This window comes from Oryza brachyantha, chromosome 7 (genome assembly GCF_000231095.2).
Source record: "Oryza brachyantha chromosome 7, ObraRS2, whole genome shotgun sequence".
NCBI classification, from domain to species: Eukaryota; Viridiplantae; Streptophyta; class Magnoliopsida; order Poales; family Poaceae; genus Oryza; species Oryza brachyantha.
This window is the reverse complement of record NC_023169.2, coordinates 15,406,145-15,423,071: the sequence shown is the minus strand read 5'-3', so window position 1 is coordinate 15,423,071 and position 16,927 is coordinate 15,406,145. Positions and strand designations below refer to the sequence as shown.

General features: G+C 46.9%; 2 protein-coding genes across 2 annotated transcripts; both read right to left on the bottom strand.

Moving 5' to 3' along the window:
* Positions 1 to 121: 121 nt before the first annotated feature.
* On the bottom strand, positions 122 to 2,548 carry LOC102722876 (vesicle transport protein GOT1-like). The gene is made up of 7 exons (XM_006657845.3): positions 2,333 to 2,548; positions 2,114 to 2,216; positions 1,150 to 1,241; positions 980 to 1,060; positions 800 to 897; positions 595 to 676; positions 122 to 506 (listed from the first exon to the last, which is right to left on the bottom strand). The coding sequence occupies exons 2-7, from the start codon at positions 2,142 to 2,144 to the stop codon at positions 468 to 470; spliced, it is 423 nt and encodes a 140-aa protein (XP_006657908.1). The 5' UTR covers positions 2,145 to 2,216; positions 2,333 to 2,548; the 3' UTR covers positions 122 to 467.
* Positions 2,549 to 6,149: 3,601 nt separating this feature from the next.
* On the bottom strand, positions 6,150 to 7,018 carry LOC121054951 (MFP1 attachment factor 1-like). The gene has a single exon (XM_040526130.1). The coding sequence runs from the start codon at positions 6,899 to 6,901 to the stop codon at positions 6,440 to 6,442; it is 462 nt and encodes a 153-aa protein (XP_040382064.1). The 5' UTR covers positions 6,902 to 7,018; the 3' UTR covers positions 6,150 to 6,439.
* Positions 7,019 to 16,927: the final 9,909 nt, after the last annotated feature.

The following is a 16,927-nucleotide window of genomic DNA, read 5'->3' as shown; positions in this document are numbered from 1 at the left end:
ATTGGTATAACTTTCACTCTACCATATGTTAACACCGGACTGTCAATTTGGTTGCTTCTATGGACACAGACTGCATAGGACTGTCAAGTCGAAACTTGTAACGGGGCATGGCAACTGGAGGGCAGCAAATGCAAAACTTGATATTCCATACGACTGGCCTACAAATCAATTAATCAGTCATGCACTGAGCATAACCTCCTTAAGGTGACAATTCTACCCATTTACGTTGTACTGTCTCCTTAAGCAAGAGAGACATTCTATTATTCTACTCCTAGTTTCTACAGAAAACAAATGGCAGGCGTAGTTAACGATTTCTTGAGGTCTTGAGACGAAAATACTGGTAGCAGCGCACAGCAAGAATTGCATACCAGCAGCACCAATGAATTGCTACTATATCGAACGAACAAACGAGTTTCTTTACAGGCTATCCGGCATTCCTTTTAGAGTGATCGGCCGCAAAGCGACGATTACACCGGGACACGTCTTCCTCTGAACCTAGTGAGCAGCTGCAAAATGGTGAACAGGAACAGATCAGAGACACAGGAATCTACCACATCAGGGAGTTTAAGCGCATCTGATTGCTTGTAGCCATACCGAAGTCACAAGAGGGTGGTGGAATATCCAACCGAAGGTGGGGCTCTTTTGCAAGTACACAGCAGCGGTTGGCCAGAAGCCTCTGTTGAGTAAAATATCAGCAGCAGAAGAGATTAGCCTGTTTTTCCATTTCACAATGCACATCACCTAGAACCAGGTGATCACGATCATATCTCAGAACGAAAACGCCATAGAGTATACGGACCTGAAGAGCTTGACGAAGCCGTATGCCTCTGCCAGTATGCCAAAGAACGGCCAACCGACAAGGATCAGGAAGAAGCCAATTCCAAAAGAGATTGAGCCCTGCACAATGAGGTACACTTTTTCAGCACATAATGGAACTGGAAGTCTAGAATTGAAACAGGGCGTTTGCAGTGATATAGACCTTGTGATTCTTAGGTTTGGTGAAGAATTGCACAGTTGACTGCAGTCCAATGGTCAGTGAAACACCACACACAAACAGAATCTGCCAACATGACATACGTACTCATTAGTAAGTTCCGTAAGGATGAGGTTACAGTGGATCAGAAGGATCAATCGGGATCTGAATCGTACGTTTCCAATTGCGAGGAAGCCCTTGTCAAACAGCATGATGATCCCAAGAAACGAGAATAGAACTCCAAACCCAGTCAAGCCTAGCCCAATCTCTGTTAAAAGAAGTGATGAAATGGTTGAGCCATTGATGTATCTACATTGGCACATAATTACACAAGGAAAATATACTAGCACAAAGCTTAAGCAAGGCGGCCAAATTACAGCACAAATAATGCCCTATTATATGCAAATAAGATGCATTGCGAATTTCAGATGAACCATATTGAACTAACGAACAGACAATTTACTATCTCAGCGATGGACGACCATGACCAAGTTCTTGTTCTGAATTCTGGAAAATCGACACCTGAAACTTTCTCAGCCTGAATAGATTCTAAGTTGCTAAGCCGAACTTATTTGCTCAGAATTTTAACTTAAAGTGTGCAGAGAAGCAACAGAGTACTTGCACTCAGTAATGGCAAATTCTCTGAAGTAACAAACAAGAGGACTTAAACAGAACTTAACACGAAACACCGGAAATATGGTGAAGTTCGTGTCAGTGACTCAGTTCCCACCAAACACACACCGATAATTTGAACACAGGACTCGATTGGACATACTATATTTTAGAAACATTTTTAGCTATCAAACACGAGCAATCCATCCTGCACAAAAATGAAACAACCGCATTTCGCAAGGCTATCAACAGGGAACAGATTAGCGCATGATCGATCATGCAAGGTACAATTAGACACGCGTCATCTTCCTCCAAAACAATTCGTAAGCAGAGCGAAAACGTGAAAGCAAATACGTTCCCATCGCCCACTCACCAAACAATCCATAAATCGCACAGGAAAAGAAGAAAAACGGAAATGCGATCGACGCAAACACGCGGGGCGGGCTTCATGAGTTCCGAAGAAATCAAAGGGCGATCAGCAGAATGAGGAGAGGGAAGAGTGCTGGTTGTTGGGTGAGGGTCGCGTACTCTTGAGTTCACTCATCTCGAAGGAAGCCATCCGACCCGCCGCCGCGCGCGCTGAGTTCAACCCGGGCGCCGCCTGCCCTCCGTGCAAGCGCCCCGTTACAGACTGCAAGGGCAAAAAAAAAAAAAAAAAAAAGGAGTTAGCCATGGCGCGCGGAATGCCGCTGCGGTGAATCGCGATCAACCGGAACGAAAAGGAGGATACGATCGGAGCGCACGCACCTCTCTCTCGCGCGCGGATGGATCGCCGGCGCCGCGCGCTCGATGACGCGGAGCAACTGCCGATGGCGAGCAGAGAGAGAGAGAGAGAGAGAGAGAGGGTGTTTGCCCTTTGGCTTGAACTCGCTCGCCGCGTCGGCGATCGGGTGTCTTATTGTGCCGCTCGGAGGGTCGGAAGTTTCGATCGGGTTCAGAGTTCAGACGGTGACTTGCTCGTGAATCTTTACGAGCGGTCCGAGCGGATTTCTTAGGCCTGAGGCACCGCGTGTCTTGTGCGTGAGAGCAAGTTCATAACTACTGCCTATAATTCATCTATAGTTAATTTATACAATAGTTATTTACAAAACATCAATACATGGTCTCACATGTTATACACATATTTTATTTTGAGGCTCGTATGTAGCTGTCTACTAATTAGTAGCCCACCTCATTTTTCTCTTCTCTCTTATCTCTTTAAAATATGATTATATTTTGCTGTTGTAGCTGCTTGGAGAGAGGTGATGATTGATCAGAGCACCTGACCAATGGCATCTCTCCACGTGTACCCACTTTTTTGGGGCTTGTTTGGACGACTATTGTTTTTTCCCACGTGTGCTATCACCTGTGGTCCTGTAAGTTGGGAGTTCAGCTATGTTCTTCTGGTGGTGATGAAAGAAGAAAAAAGATGTGACTTATTGATAGTTATTTGATGAAATTAACTATGACAAACTTAAAATTTTATACTAGACACTTGGGTTGGTGAACTTCTAATAGAATTTTGTTGCAAAAAAATCACCGTTCAATTTGGTAAGCATGCACATAGAAACCGAGAAAAAATTGATAATAATCTAGGTAAAAGAACACAATCGATCATCTAAAATAATTTTATATAGTTATTTAATGATACTAGCATACTACCTATGTGTTGTAACGGGATCTTATTAAAAGTATCATTAGTATTATTAAAGTAGAGTTAATAAAGTGGTTTGATATATATGTCTTAGTTACTTTTTTTCAAGAAATAGGAGGGAGTTGATGGTGAGGTAGTTGACAGATTCACCACAATCACTATTTCTTTTTATAGTAGTAGATAGTGATAAAATTAACTCGGTAAAGATGATGCCGAAAAATGACGGGCAACAAATGGGCCTGCGAGCCAAGATTGATGGATCAGGCCTCTGTAAATGTAACAGGGTATAAGGAGGAGATGGTCGTAACGAAAACAACAGGCTGGATGGGAAAAATAGAATCCGTCTTCCCTCCCAAATTTCTCGGTTCCTCTCCCAAATTTCTCTGTTCCTCGTTGTTCCTCTATGTTCTTCCTCTGTCTCGCTCAACTCATCCATGGTGCTCCCTACAAGCGTGTGAGCAGCAAGACAAACTTGAAATTCTACTCTAGACAAGTGAGATGATAAACTTCTAAATAGAATCTTATTGCAAAACCGTATCCTTCAACAGTTTGGTAAGTATGCGTGTAGAAGCCAATGAAAAAATTGATAATAATCTTAAGGGTGATTTTTGCAAATAAAAAATAATTGTAAATATACTTTTATATACGTATGAGTATAAGCAGAAGTAAAAAGACAAGACAGTGGTAAAAAGAACACAGTCGATCGTCTAAAGTCGCACGAACTCGCATTGCTCCACTTCTCCATCGCTCAATGCAGGCAGCTGCTGATCCAACAGTGACAACGGCTATTTATTTGGGTTTCGTTCATGGTCACCGGGAGATCAGTGCTAATAAGGCCATGGCAAAAGTGCGAATCAAATAGCAAATGCAATTGTCTTGGGCCAGCCTTACCCAAACACCGGCAAGTATACAACAATACTACATCCGTCCCATATTAAGTTTATTTTTTAATTTTAGATATAATATTTTAACTCTTCGTTTTATTTAAATTTTTTTATTAATATTTTTATTATTATTAGATGGTAAAATATGAATGATATTTTATGTGTGACTAATTTTTAAAAGTTTTTTATAATTTTTTAAAAAAATAAATAGTCAAATATTAGACATATAAATTAAAAAAATAAAGTTATTATACAACGGAGATAGTACCTAACAACAATATATTCAAGTGTAATATCTGCTCAGTACAGCTGGTATTTATTGTCTCGACTGAGATAACATTCTGATTTGTCTCAACGAGGTAGGTTGAGACTTACTGGGGCCTTCAGGCACCAGATCAACCCTTTAAATGAGCAATGAGAAATTGGTGGTTGCTGGACACATGTGATGAAAAATGCGTTACTAAAATTTAGCCAGATCAAAAGGATATTGGAGCTACCAAACATGTGAAATGAGAACAACTTTGACATGACTGGTGCCATTTTCCTTTTCCTTTTTTCTTTCTGCTTTTTAATGCCATGTTCTACATGAATATGACACAGCACCAGGTAGGAAGGTAGTACAACGAACGGATGCACCTTCAAGTACTCCATGCAAAAAATTAAGAGTGAATTGCAGATTGGGCCATCTCTTATTACCACATTTGCAGCTTGGACTATGAGTAAATCTATATTTTTACTTTGGACCATGTAATTATATACATGTTTCATATTGGACCGGTGTTTTGCTCTATCTCTCTCTTCGTTCATTTGAGGCCACCATCAATGAAATGATGCTTGAGCATGGGCACCAACGCATTTGATGCTGTTCCTCCATTGCTTGCGCTCAATCATCGGCAGCTCCGGCGATATTGTTGGCTGTGCACTCAAGCTCTAGTACTTCAAGTGTTTCTGCTCATCACCATCTCTTGTTGTGATCTGATCTGAACCTAGGCTAGGCCCGTAGAACACAGGTGGTCAATACAAGCTCAGTGGGAAAAGAGTGAAAGAAAGCATCACCAACTAATAGCAGCAAACGAGAGGAAGAAGATAGTTTTGTGATGGGCTGATTCACTTGAGTGAGAGGGTTGTGCATGGTGAAACTAAAATACAAGACCATACGGTCCAAAGTGAAAACCTAGGCTAAGACCTAGTCCAAGCTGCAAGATCGGTAAAAATATATGGCCCAAACTGCTATTTACTCAAAAATTAAACATCACCAGCATTTACAGGTGCTGAGACTAATCCCCTTGCAGCAAATAATTCATTAAGCAATGCAACTGCTTGAAAGTAATCAGAATGTCATGAAAATGGATAACCTACAGACAAGAGAAGGTTCCATAATATTCAAGCAGTTTGAGTCAGATCCTCCGATTGGCAAATACACGCAGAATAGATAACACTGTCCTTTATGCGCTGAAACTCATAACAGACAGGCAGGTCTGGAGAATTGGTACCTTTTCCAATCTAAGCAATGCAGTCTAGGTCATTTTCATGTACAGCATAACAATAGGCCAAATGAATAGCAGAGAAATAAAAAAAATTGATGGTAAGCTGTAGTTTTCATCCAGGACTAATTTCAAATCTTCAATGTGTAAATCTAACTTCTCAAACCGGTGTAATAGTTTCCTGAAGAGATGAATGTACTATGCCTTCGTCTTCTTGCAGTTTGGTATTCTTCATTGAAATGCCACCTGCCTTCATATGCACTGTGCCTTCATCTTCTTGCACTTCGGTATTCTTCATTGAAATGCCACCTGTTGTATCATCTAACATACAGTACTAATTGAATACTTGAATTCAAATTCCATAAACACCTCTTCCAATTTATGACAAACCATGTAACTTATTAGAAGATTTTGTAGCTCCATTTAGATTATTAAGATTGAAGAACTAGGTAGTTCCCTTCTTTACTACCAAACCAATCCACAGTAATAGTAGAACTGGCATACCCCCAGGTTTAAATGAAAATATAGTACATACTCCTGAACTCTGGAAGCACTAACGCATATACAGCCAAATAATCAGAACATCTGACTCATGCAAACAAGGAGCAAACAGATTATGGCTTCATACATGTGTGAGCGCAGACGATAACATGGACCTATATAGCTTCAACACATTTGTAACAAGGTACCAGGTTCAGGTAATAAACATCAATTCATCATCTCAAGCCAAGCGAACATTCCTAATACATATAGAGGTACTAGTGATCATCAGCGGAAGGAATCATAAATAATCTCCAATTAAGTGCCAAAATAGCATCAGTTCTTGGTGGATCTAAGCGCGGGGGGCAGCATCTTACTCCTCCGCTGGAGCCGGAGCAGCCGCCTCCGACTCGGACGCGCCCCCCGCCGCCGGAGCAGCCGCGGCGGCAGCGCGGGACTTGGCGAGCTCGAGGAGGCGGCGGCTGACCTCCTTGGAGTACGCCTGCAGCACCTCGATCCCGTCCTCGACGGAGGCCGGGGCGGCGCCGGACGAGTCGGAGACGGCGGCGTAGGCCTCCGCCTCGACGTCGGCGGCGGCGCGCTCGGCCTCGGCCTCCGGGACGGCCCCGTAGCGCTGGGAGAGCACGCTGGGCGCCGCCAGCGTCTGCACGAGGCGGCGCACCACGGCGTCGCGCGTGCGCTGCGACGGCGGCCAGATGCTCAGCGACGGGAGCAGCGCCTCCGCGGCGACCTTCGCAGCAGGAGCGGCGGCGGCTCCCTCGGCGGACGCGGCATGGCTCCCCTCGGCGCCGGCGCTGGGGGCGTCCTCCGCCATGGCTCGGCTGTGCGGGGAAGCGGGAGAAGGAGTCAGGGAGAGATCTGCGCCGTGGAGTGGGAGGGGACGGGGAGAGAGAACTGTGCCGTGGAGTCGGAGACTTGGAGGGTGGGGTTTGATTTGGTTCGCTTCGCTTCTAGAAGATCTCCGGAAGACGGGTGGTCGGTCACTCAGGTGAAACGCGCGTGTCGTGATGGGCTGACTTTGGGTCGTGATGGGCTGACGTTGGGGGCCCAGCTTGCAACCTTTACATGAAGAATAAAAGGCCCAGTATCATGGCAGGCCTGATACATACGACTGTTTGCTCCATCGCAAAGGAAAAATACGACATAAAATTCGTAGTCAAAAATTGAAATTGTTTCAATATGAAGTGCCTTTGGTTTGTAAATGCGGTATTTTTCTTAATTGCGTTAGTGTAGTCCTAATGTAATTAGGCAAATGCGTTACTTTTCTTAATTGCGATTGAGCAGTCCTAATATAATTATGACCTATAATATCTGTATTATCAAGACACCGTTAAGACAGTATCAGAGCTAGGGCTAGTTTCAATGGTGTATTTTTTAAGTGCCACGTCATCTCGGGCACTTTGATTTGATGAATATAATACCCCCTCTAATGCATAGTGCCATTTTTTTATAGGTTGCTTGTAACATGTAATGCACAACGTAGAGATTGAAGGATCGGCATGTGAAATGAAATTTTTACCGCTAATACCGATGTGGAATAGTTTCCACGTTTTGAAAAGAATGTACTCCCTCCTATTTTTTAATTGAGACAGATGATTTTTTATTTACCTTTGATCATTCATCTCATTTAAAAAATTTGTCCAAATATACAAAATTATAATTTATACTTAAAGTTACTTAAGTAATAAATAATCATAATAAAATAATCAATAATTAACAAAAAAAACTGAATAAGACGAAGGGTCAAACGTAGATAAAAAATCAACCGCGTCAATTAAAAAAACAGAGGGAGTATCAAGTATTCCAGACTCGTCCAATCCCATCGTCTCACCATGGTTTGAAGGTGGAGTTATTGGGGGTTGGATTCGTTAGGGCATAAACAATGCTATGGGTCTTCAACCGTCCTAGATGCCACCTATGCAAAAGTAGATGAAGGTCCGAGTAAAGATATAACTCTTATAAGAGCATGCAATATGCCGTGACCTAGCGTGTAGCTCTAGCATGCCATGTCGGAGACTCCATTCCAGCTAGGGCTGAGTTGTGCCCTCACCAAGCTTCTCGTGCCCTCTGCAAGCTACGGTTGCCTCCTCCAACTTTTTTCAACTTTTGTCGGAGGACATAGCTTTTTGCGATAGAGAGCATGCCATGAGGGTAGGGGAGAACTGGAGAAGGCGGCAGAGAGCAGGGACGCGGCCGCCGTTGTCGCCGGGACTCGTCGCCACCACCGAAGTCAGCAGCGCTGGTGACGTCACCCGCCGCCCGACGAGGTCGATCGCCGCCACCTACACTGGAACCGCTGAGGTCGGCCAGCGCCGCCGAGGTTGGTCATTGCCACCAAGGTTGCATCGTCGCCGCCGAGGTCGGTCGCCGCCTCCGGCGTAGCCCGCTCGTTCCACCGCCGTTCGACCTCACTTCGGCGCCGCCCTCCCTCGATCCGATGTCGTCCTTCCTTCCTTCGTCGCCGCTGGGACCACTCTCCGCCGCCGGTAGCATTGTCTGAGAGAATGAGAGGAGAGAGGGAGAGAGCAAAGCAAGGTGGGAGAGGGAGTGAACAGAGGTGAGAGGTGAGAGAGAGGAGAGGTGAAGTAAGATAAAGTAATTTTTCGTCGGACCCGCATTAAGCAACTAGCACTGTGAGAGGAGTGGCTTCGTTCTACACGGCAAGTTCTTTTTCGCTGGAACCACTCATTCATGGAGCCTGTATAGTGCATGTCCTAACACACCGGTTTCTTCAAATGGGCCCTAAAAATACATGTCAGTGCTTTCTTTTCTCCTTTCAGCACATTCCCCCCTCTCTCTCCGGTTCTTCTTCTTAATGTCTCCACCTCTCAGGGCGTACATTGAAGCGGGCGGTTGTGGGTCAAGCGTGGGGTAGTAGCGGCCCTCTCCCTCCTCCGGTGTCCCCCTCTAACTGACGGTGGCGCAAATCATGGTGGGTGATAACCACGGTGTGGATGAGCGGTTTGAGGCGGCATGACATGGTGAGCTCAAGGCCCACGTGTCGGTGCCGGATCTAGCCGTGAGCCAGCCACCCTTCCTCACCTCGCGTGGATCTGACCTCTTACCTTTCTTCGTGGGGACGGCGAGGATCTAGGCAATGGAGCTCGGTGGAGGGCGGAGCTTGGTGGTGGGCGGATCTTGACGGCGAAGGTTGATGGATCTGGTTGGACCTTGTGGCAAGCTTCGTCTTCCTGGTACGCTCTATAGCTGCTCTTCTCCCCGGAGGCCAAGCAAATCGAGGTGACGATGAGAGGGAAAAACTCATGCATTTGAGGTGTGGACTGGCCAACTGGGGACGAAGCTCAATGTCACACCCGGAGTTTTGTGCCAAGCCTAAATTCGTAAAAGAAATCCGTAAATAATAATTGGCTTAATTAACTCAGGAAAAATCCCTCTAAAAGAACTTAATTTAATTAAATCGAGGTTCGCAAATCGATTAACTGGATTTAAACTCAAATTGAAGAAGTATAAAATTTGGCCAAATAAATTAATTTAAAATTCGGCAAAAGTGGGGTTTCCCTTTTTCCCTTCTTTTTCCTTTCTTTTTCCCTTCCTCCTCAAATTGGGCTGAAGTCCAATTTTTCTCCTCTCTCTTTTTCTTTTTCCTTTTTCTTTTTCCCCTCTTCCTTCCCGGGCCGGCCCAGCCGAGCCGGCCCATCCCTCCGCCCCTCCAGGCCGACCCAGCCGAGCCGGCAGCTCTCCTATCCGCGCCTCCTCCCTCCCTCCTGGGCCGCCGCCTCGGCCTAGCTCGCCCGCGCGCCGTGCCCGCCCACGGAGTCCGTCCTCCCTCCTTACTCGCGCCACTGACAGGCGGGGCCCACCTGTCAGCGACCGCACCACGCTGTGCCGGCCGCGCCCGAGTCCGCCTCCGCCCCGCCTTCGCCGCGCCGCCGCAACTGCCACCGCCGAGTCCGCCTCGTCGCCGACTCGGTATCACACTACCTCGCTGCCCTAACCGCGCCACCTTCCCCTATAAATACCCCTCTCCCGAGCGCCGCCGCCGCTTTTCCCCGTCCGACCCAAGCCGCCGCCGTGCCGCATCACTTCGCCGCCGCAGTCGATCTCGCCGCTTGCGCCTCGCCACCCTCGCCGCCGACTGTCACCTCGTGTCCCGCTGTCTCACTGACCTTCCGCTGCCCCCGTCGCCGCCGGAGGACACCCGAGCGCCCTCGTCACCTCCTCGCCCTCTTCGCCGCCGCGCTTGATGTCGTCGCCAACGCGTCGCCGTCCGTGCCTCGCTGCCGGTCATTCCCGCGGGACCGCGTCATCACCTTCGCCTCGTCCTCGCCGTGCTTCCCCTTACCTTCGCCTTCGTCGGTGAGCATCTCCCTTCCTCCCTCCTTCCCCTTTCCCCTCTTCGGTCGCCGACGCCGACGCGCGTGTCGTCGTCGCACGCGCGCGCCGTTCGCTGCCGCCGACGCACCGCCTCAGCGCCATCGCCTTCGCCACACCGTCGTCGCGCGGTCGCCATGCCGCCGCTGCCAGAGCCCACCTCCACCTCCCGTGCGCCGTCGCCATCGCCCCGACACCGTGCGCCGTCGCCCGTTGCCTTGCGCCGGTCGTCGCCGTCGTCGCCCTCCCGCCGCTAGCCGTCGGTTGCCGGTCGTCGCTGCGTCATCGTGTCGTCACCGCCGCGCCGTGAGCCGCCACCGGTTGCCGCCGTCAGCCGAGCACCCGCTCCCCACTCCCCTGCTCTCCTCTCTGACCGGCGGGCCCCACCCGTCGGTCTCACCCTTTCTCCCTCGCCCCGTGGCCCACCTGGCAGCCGCCCGCCCTTCTCTCCCTCTCTCTCCTCCCCCGGGCCCGCTTGCCAGCCTCTCTCTCTCCCTCTCTCCCACCGACAGGTGGCCCCCACCTGTCGGCAAGCCTCCTCTCTCCTCACTGACGTCAGCAGCCCCATTAATTGCGCAATAATTGATTTAGGATTTTTCTGTTTAGTTAAAAAACCCAGAAAACTTCTAAAATTCATAAGTAATTCATCTAGTCTCTGTTTAGGTCCATTCAAATTTCATTAAATTCATAAAATTGTCAAGAATCCATTAAAAATACTTTCTTTTACTGTTTCAATAGAGTTTGTGCCTGTTTTATTTATTTTTATGCTTTGTCGCTTAGATTCGGACCCCACCGAAGAGATCATCGCCGAAGTACCCCAGGGGCCAGAGCAAGGCAAGTGGCACTCATCGTTGATCATATTGAACCCATTATTACAAATTCACCGCTTTGTTTATTCAAATATGCATTGTTTTAATTAAAGTATTTACTGTATTTATTTTTTGGGTAATCCTTATTATTATGCCGTTGATTATCCAACTTTATTCATGCTAGACCAAGGGTAACTTGATTAGAGTTAGGCCTATGTTAATGCTTAGCCGTACTTAGAACAAGTAGCTCATGGGATCACATTTAATCATGATTAGCTCTGAATAGCTGTAATAATGATTCATTACCCGGTTCGGGCTAATGTTAACTAAAATATTGATAATGGTGGGCTGTGGGTGCATGGTTTTGAGAGTCGCACTCATGGCAATTAAGGACCGGTTCACAGGAAACCCTGGAAGTATGTTAGTGCTAACCACATGTCGAATGGGTATGGTGGGATTTGAAGCATGCTTCGAACTATTTGACGTACCAAGGCAAGGGTAGGCATGATGGAGTATGGACGGGCAACCGTGATGTAACGAAAGCCTCTGCTGCTTCCAGATCTACCAAGGCACAAGAGGGGACTGCCCGGCTTGGTGTAAAGGAGGGGGTGAAACCTGAAGTGTGGTGCGATTAAATAGGGAGGGTTATGTGACGGGTCCTATCACGGACTCCTTTTCGGTATACCATGGTGGTATGTTGGCGCACGTTCAAGTGTAGTGGAGTCGTGTCTTGTGGATACAGTAGTACACCTCTGATCAGAGTATAACCTATTCGAATAGCCGTGCCCATGGTTACGGGCGAACTCCCAGCTTCACTGTGATTAGTGAACCTTTAATGACCTTAGTAAACTGGTTTTCACTTGGGACTACTGCAACGTGGTGTAACGTTGAGTAGTGGTCGGGCCTGTTGCAACGTGGTGTAACGTTGGACAGTGTTGTGGTATTTTACAACTGTTATTTACTTATCATTTAATGTATTTAATTACATTTATTCGGTTTATTTTCTATTATTTATTTAAGTGCTGCTTTATTGCAACTAACCCTAAGTCTGTCCTTGATAATCCTTATGCATCATTTATTACCCTCTTTTCCGTGCTACTTGTTGAGTACGGTGGTTTGTACTCAGCCTTTCCCAATTTCCCCCTCCAGAGTTAGAAGTGTAATCCGATGGAGGTGACTCTCAGGAGTGAGCTGGTCTGCCGTCGAAGCTTTGCCTGTGGACTGGAGCCGTACTCGCTGGAGCTAGTCTACTTTTCTTTCCGTTACATTTTCGTTAGAATAAGTGTTATTTTCAGTTGTTTCTAAGAACGATGGTTATGTAATCAACATTGTCTTTTTGTGTATCCTGGCTGGTCCTGGACAGGGATTTTAATACACAATTAAATTTAGAAATTCGTGTGAGGAATTTCTGGGTATGACACTCAACCACGCAGGCCATTGAGTTGCGTGCACAAAGCCGAGGCACATGTGCCCTATGCAAGATGTGAGTAGCTATGCAGGACTCCAATAGAAGTTGAGGTGGAGTTGTCGCTACTTTGTGACGAGATAAGATCATTCATTACGTAGAGGTACTATGCATGCCCTTAGTTTTACTCAGAGCAATAGCACATGGGGAGAGGACGAGCTCACCCAACATGTCTCTACAAGCCATATCGTGATGACCTTGGAGCTAAGGCACTGTTATATGAATCTGAAAAAACTGAACACATGAGTTGAGATAAGGTTGTGTTATTTTGTTAATAGAGGATAAAAATAATGTTGGTTGATTTATCGGTTAGCCGATATTTAGGAAAGGATATAACCACCGTAATCCTATCCGTAATCCATCTCTAACTCTGAAATTCGTAACCCTTATGGGCCGTAACTGCGATCGGTGGTTACGGGTCAGAATCGGATTAGGAAAAGCCCCCGAGGCCCACCAGTGCTATATAAAAGAAGAGGAGCCCACGGGGACGCTCGTGTCGCTTATTCTCTAAACCAGAAATTCGAAATCAAGCTCGCCCGATCAGAGAAGCGCTGGAAGGGTTCCGTGCGGCGATTCCAGGGCAGTGCCGTTGGAGACCCGAAGGTCGGAGATTCAAATCAGATCACCAGCGAACTAATCTCATCGGAGACGAAGGAAAGAAGACGGAATTGAAGAAAAGAAGAGAAGGGAATCAGATGGCTTCACCTGCAGGTTATTTAGTTTTTCGCATTTGAATTAATCGGTGATCATGTGCTGATTAGGGTTTAAATTCGTAATCTGTTGTTTATGATTGAATTGAATTATCTAACATTGTGGTATCAGAGCAATCCTAATCGGATTTGATCCCATCACTGATTGATTATGAATCAATTGATTGTTTTTCGGTCTGTTAATTAATCTAATCGGTGAAGGATTCGAGTTAGCTGCATACACTGTTGTTGATTCGAATTCCAAACCGAGAAATCAAAACCTCAAACCTTAGATCAAATTACAGTCAACCAATCTATTCGATCCGGCTTTGGATTGAAGAAAGCTCACCGGAGCAATGCCGGTCGTCGCCGTCGCCGTCGGGTGGGCTTCGCCCATCCGTGCGTGCGCCGGTGCCGCCGCTATTTGCGCCGGGGATCGGCCGCCATCCACCGCCGCCGCCGCCGAGCGGGCTTTGACCCGTGCATGGCACGCGCGCGTGCGTGGTTGCCGCGCGCCGGCGCAAGGGCGCCGCCGCCTCCGCTCTTCTCCTCCGGCCACGCCGGCTCCGCCGTACGTGCGTCGTCACCGTCGTCGGGTCTCCGCGCCGACGGGAACGACCGGCTTGGGCTCCGCCGCCTTCGGGCGAGCTCGCCCCCCCCAGCCGGTGGGTGATGGTCCGCGCTTCCGGCGCGCGCCCTCCCCGCCGGACCGCCGCACCGACGCCTCTGCTCTCCTCCTCCGGCCACGCCGGCTCCGCCGCACGTGCGCCGTCACCGTCGCCGGACCTTCGTACCGACGGGAAACGGCCGGCTTGGGCGCCGCTGCCTTCGGGCGTGTTCGCCCCCCCAGCCGACGGGCGACGGGCGTGCGCCCTCCCCGCCGGACCGCCGCCGCCATCCAGCGCCGGGCGCTCGCCGCCCGCCGCCAGAGAAAGAGGAGAGAGAGAGGAATCCGAAGAGTGAAAAGCGGCTAGGGTTAGGGTTTCGGTCGCGAGGTTTTTTTTTGATCTCGTCGCACCAAATCCTGGCCGTCCGATCAGATCAGACGGCCACGGGCCGAGCGCCCTTATTCCTGGGCCGCCGCCATCATAAGGGCCGTCGGCGCTCATGGGCCGACTCGGCCGTGTGGGCCGGTGCCCCTACGCGCGCGCTGCCTAAAGGGCCGGCCTCTTGTGGGCCGGCCCGATAAATGGACAGGCCAAAAAAAATGATTATTTTTTTATTCCATAAATTAGTTTATACCTTGTTATGGGCTGTTTAAAATTTAAAAAAATTGATAAAATATATTTTATTGCTCAGAAAATTATTTCTAGTCAAATGGAACCAATGGGAAGTTTGCTAGAAAGAATTTATGATGTGAAGTTATTTATTGACCAACGTTATTTATGATTTCACGTCAATTTAAATTTGATTAATTCTTCCTTGATTATTTCTGCCCAACGGTGATATAATTAAGGATTTATTTTATTTTTCTAAGTTTTTTCTGCCCAACGGTGATTAGATTTGGAGAAGTATTATACACATATTATTTTATTTTGATCAAATGTTTTATAGTATAAATTGTCATCTGCAGCTTTGTCACAGCTCAAAAGGATTGAGCCACTTGATGGGACTAATTATGCTGAATGGAAAAACAACATGCTCCTGAATTTGGGGCTGTTGGAAAATGATCTCGCACTTAGAGAGGATCCACCCGTGGAGCCAAAATTAGCTGACTTCATGGATGAGAATGATGAGGAATACACTAATCTCAAGTGGGCTTACGATGAAAAGTGGCCCGCTTGAGAGAAATCAAACAGAGTGTCTCTAATGTACATCAAGAGCAACATCTCTCCTTCTATTATAGGGGGGATTGCTGACTCTGACAATGTTAAGACGTACCTGGCAAACATTGAATCGAACTACAAGGCGTGTACCAAAACCTATGCCAGTACTCTTATCATGAAAATGGGCTCTTCTGTCTATGATGGAAAGAAAGGCATCCGACAACACATCATGGAAATGTCACACATGGCTCATCAACTAAAAACGATGGACATGGAAATTTCGGAAGCCTATCTTGTCCATTTCATCCTGAACTCACTAAACTCTGATTATGATCCGTTCAAAATTCACTACAATACTCAAAAAGAAAAGTGGACCATTTCAGAGCTTATCTCCCACGCAGTGGAAGAGGAAGAGCGTCAAAAGGCCAAAAGGCAGAAACACATTGACCAGCTCAACCTCGTCAACTCTAAGGGCAAGAGGAAGTTCCATCAAGGAGAAGCCTCTGGATCAAAGAAAAAGGGCAAGCCACCTCATCCTCCGAAACAAGGAGGGAGTAAGGCCGCGCAATCAACTGCTCAACCTTCAGCTGGGCCAAAATTCAAGAATCCTCACTGCACTTTCTGTGACAGTGATGGACATTGGCACAAAGACTGCCCCCGCTTCAAGGAGTGGTTGGCCCGTAAAGGTATAAATGAAATTAATGAAATTTCCAACGTTAATGAATCCCTATATATTGAGTTTTCTCAGAATTCTTGGTGGATTGACTCAGGTGCCACCGTGCATGTTACTAATTCATTACAGGGATTGAATGGCGTCCAGACGCTAAGAAAAGGGGAGCACATCCTAAGAGTAGCTGATGGAGCAGAGATTGAAGTGGAGGCTGTTGGAGACCTCGCACTCAAGCTTCCCAGTGGCTACAATTTAATACTTAATAATGTCTTAGTTGCTCCTTCCGTTAAAAGAAATCTTATTTCAGTCAGAGTCCTAGCAGAGTCAGGATATGACTGTTATTTTTCCAAGAGAACTTGTTACATTAAGCATCTAAATAAAGTAATTGGTCTTGCCTTCGTGCGAGACAAACTCTACTTGCTCTTTTTGGATCATACTGTGATGAATGTCATAAATGCCTGCAATGATAAAAATAAGACTTCATCGAAATTGTGGCACTGTCGCTTAGGCCACATTTCTAGGGGGAGAATCGAACGTCTCATTAAAGAAGAATTATTACTCCCCTTAGATTTTTCTGACGCTAATCATTGCATAGATTGTGTTAAAGGAAAATTTGCTAAATCAATTAAGAAAGGAGCCACTAGGAGCACGAGTCCACTAGAAATAATTCACACTGATATTTGTGGACCGTTCCCAGTGACATCTGTAGATGGTTTTGATTCATTCATTACATTTACGGATGATTACTCCCGTTATGGATATATTTACCCCATAAGCGATCGTTCTGAATCTCTCGAAAAATTCAAAATATTCAAAGCAGAAGTTGAAAACCAGCACAACGCAAAAATTAAAATAGTGAGATCAGACCGTGGTGGTGAGTACTATGGGAAACATGCTCCATTTGGGCAAAGTCCTGGTCCATTTGCTCAATATCTTCAGATTCATGTGATTATTGCACAATATTCCATGCCTGGGGAGCCTCAACAAAATGGAGTGGCAGAAAGACGCAACCGCACACTCATGGAGATGGTGCGGAGCATGCTTAGTCACTCCAACTTATCAAATAAATTATGGATTGAGGCATTAAAAACGGCTGCACACATACTAAA

Excerpts from the sequence above, each read along its gene's own strand:
- LOC102722876 (XM_006657845.3), bottom strand. The coding sequence starts at position 2,144 with ATGGCTTCCTTCGAGATGAGTGAACTCAAGA. Across the intron at positions 677-799 it reads GGCTTCGTCAAGCTCTTCAG|AGGCTTCTGGCCAACCGCTG; the intron begins GTCCGTATACTC and ends TTTACTCAACAG. Across the intron at positions 507-594 it reads ACCACCCTCTTGTGACTTCG|CTGCTCACTAGGTTCAGAGG; the intron begins GTATGGCTACAA and ends ACCATTTTGCAG.
- LOC121054951 (XM_040526130.1), bottom strand. The coding sequence starts at position 6,901 with ATGGCGGAGGACGCCCCCAGCGCCGGCGCCGAGGGGAGCCATGCCGCG.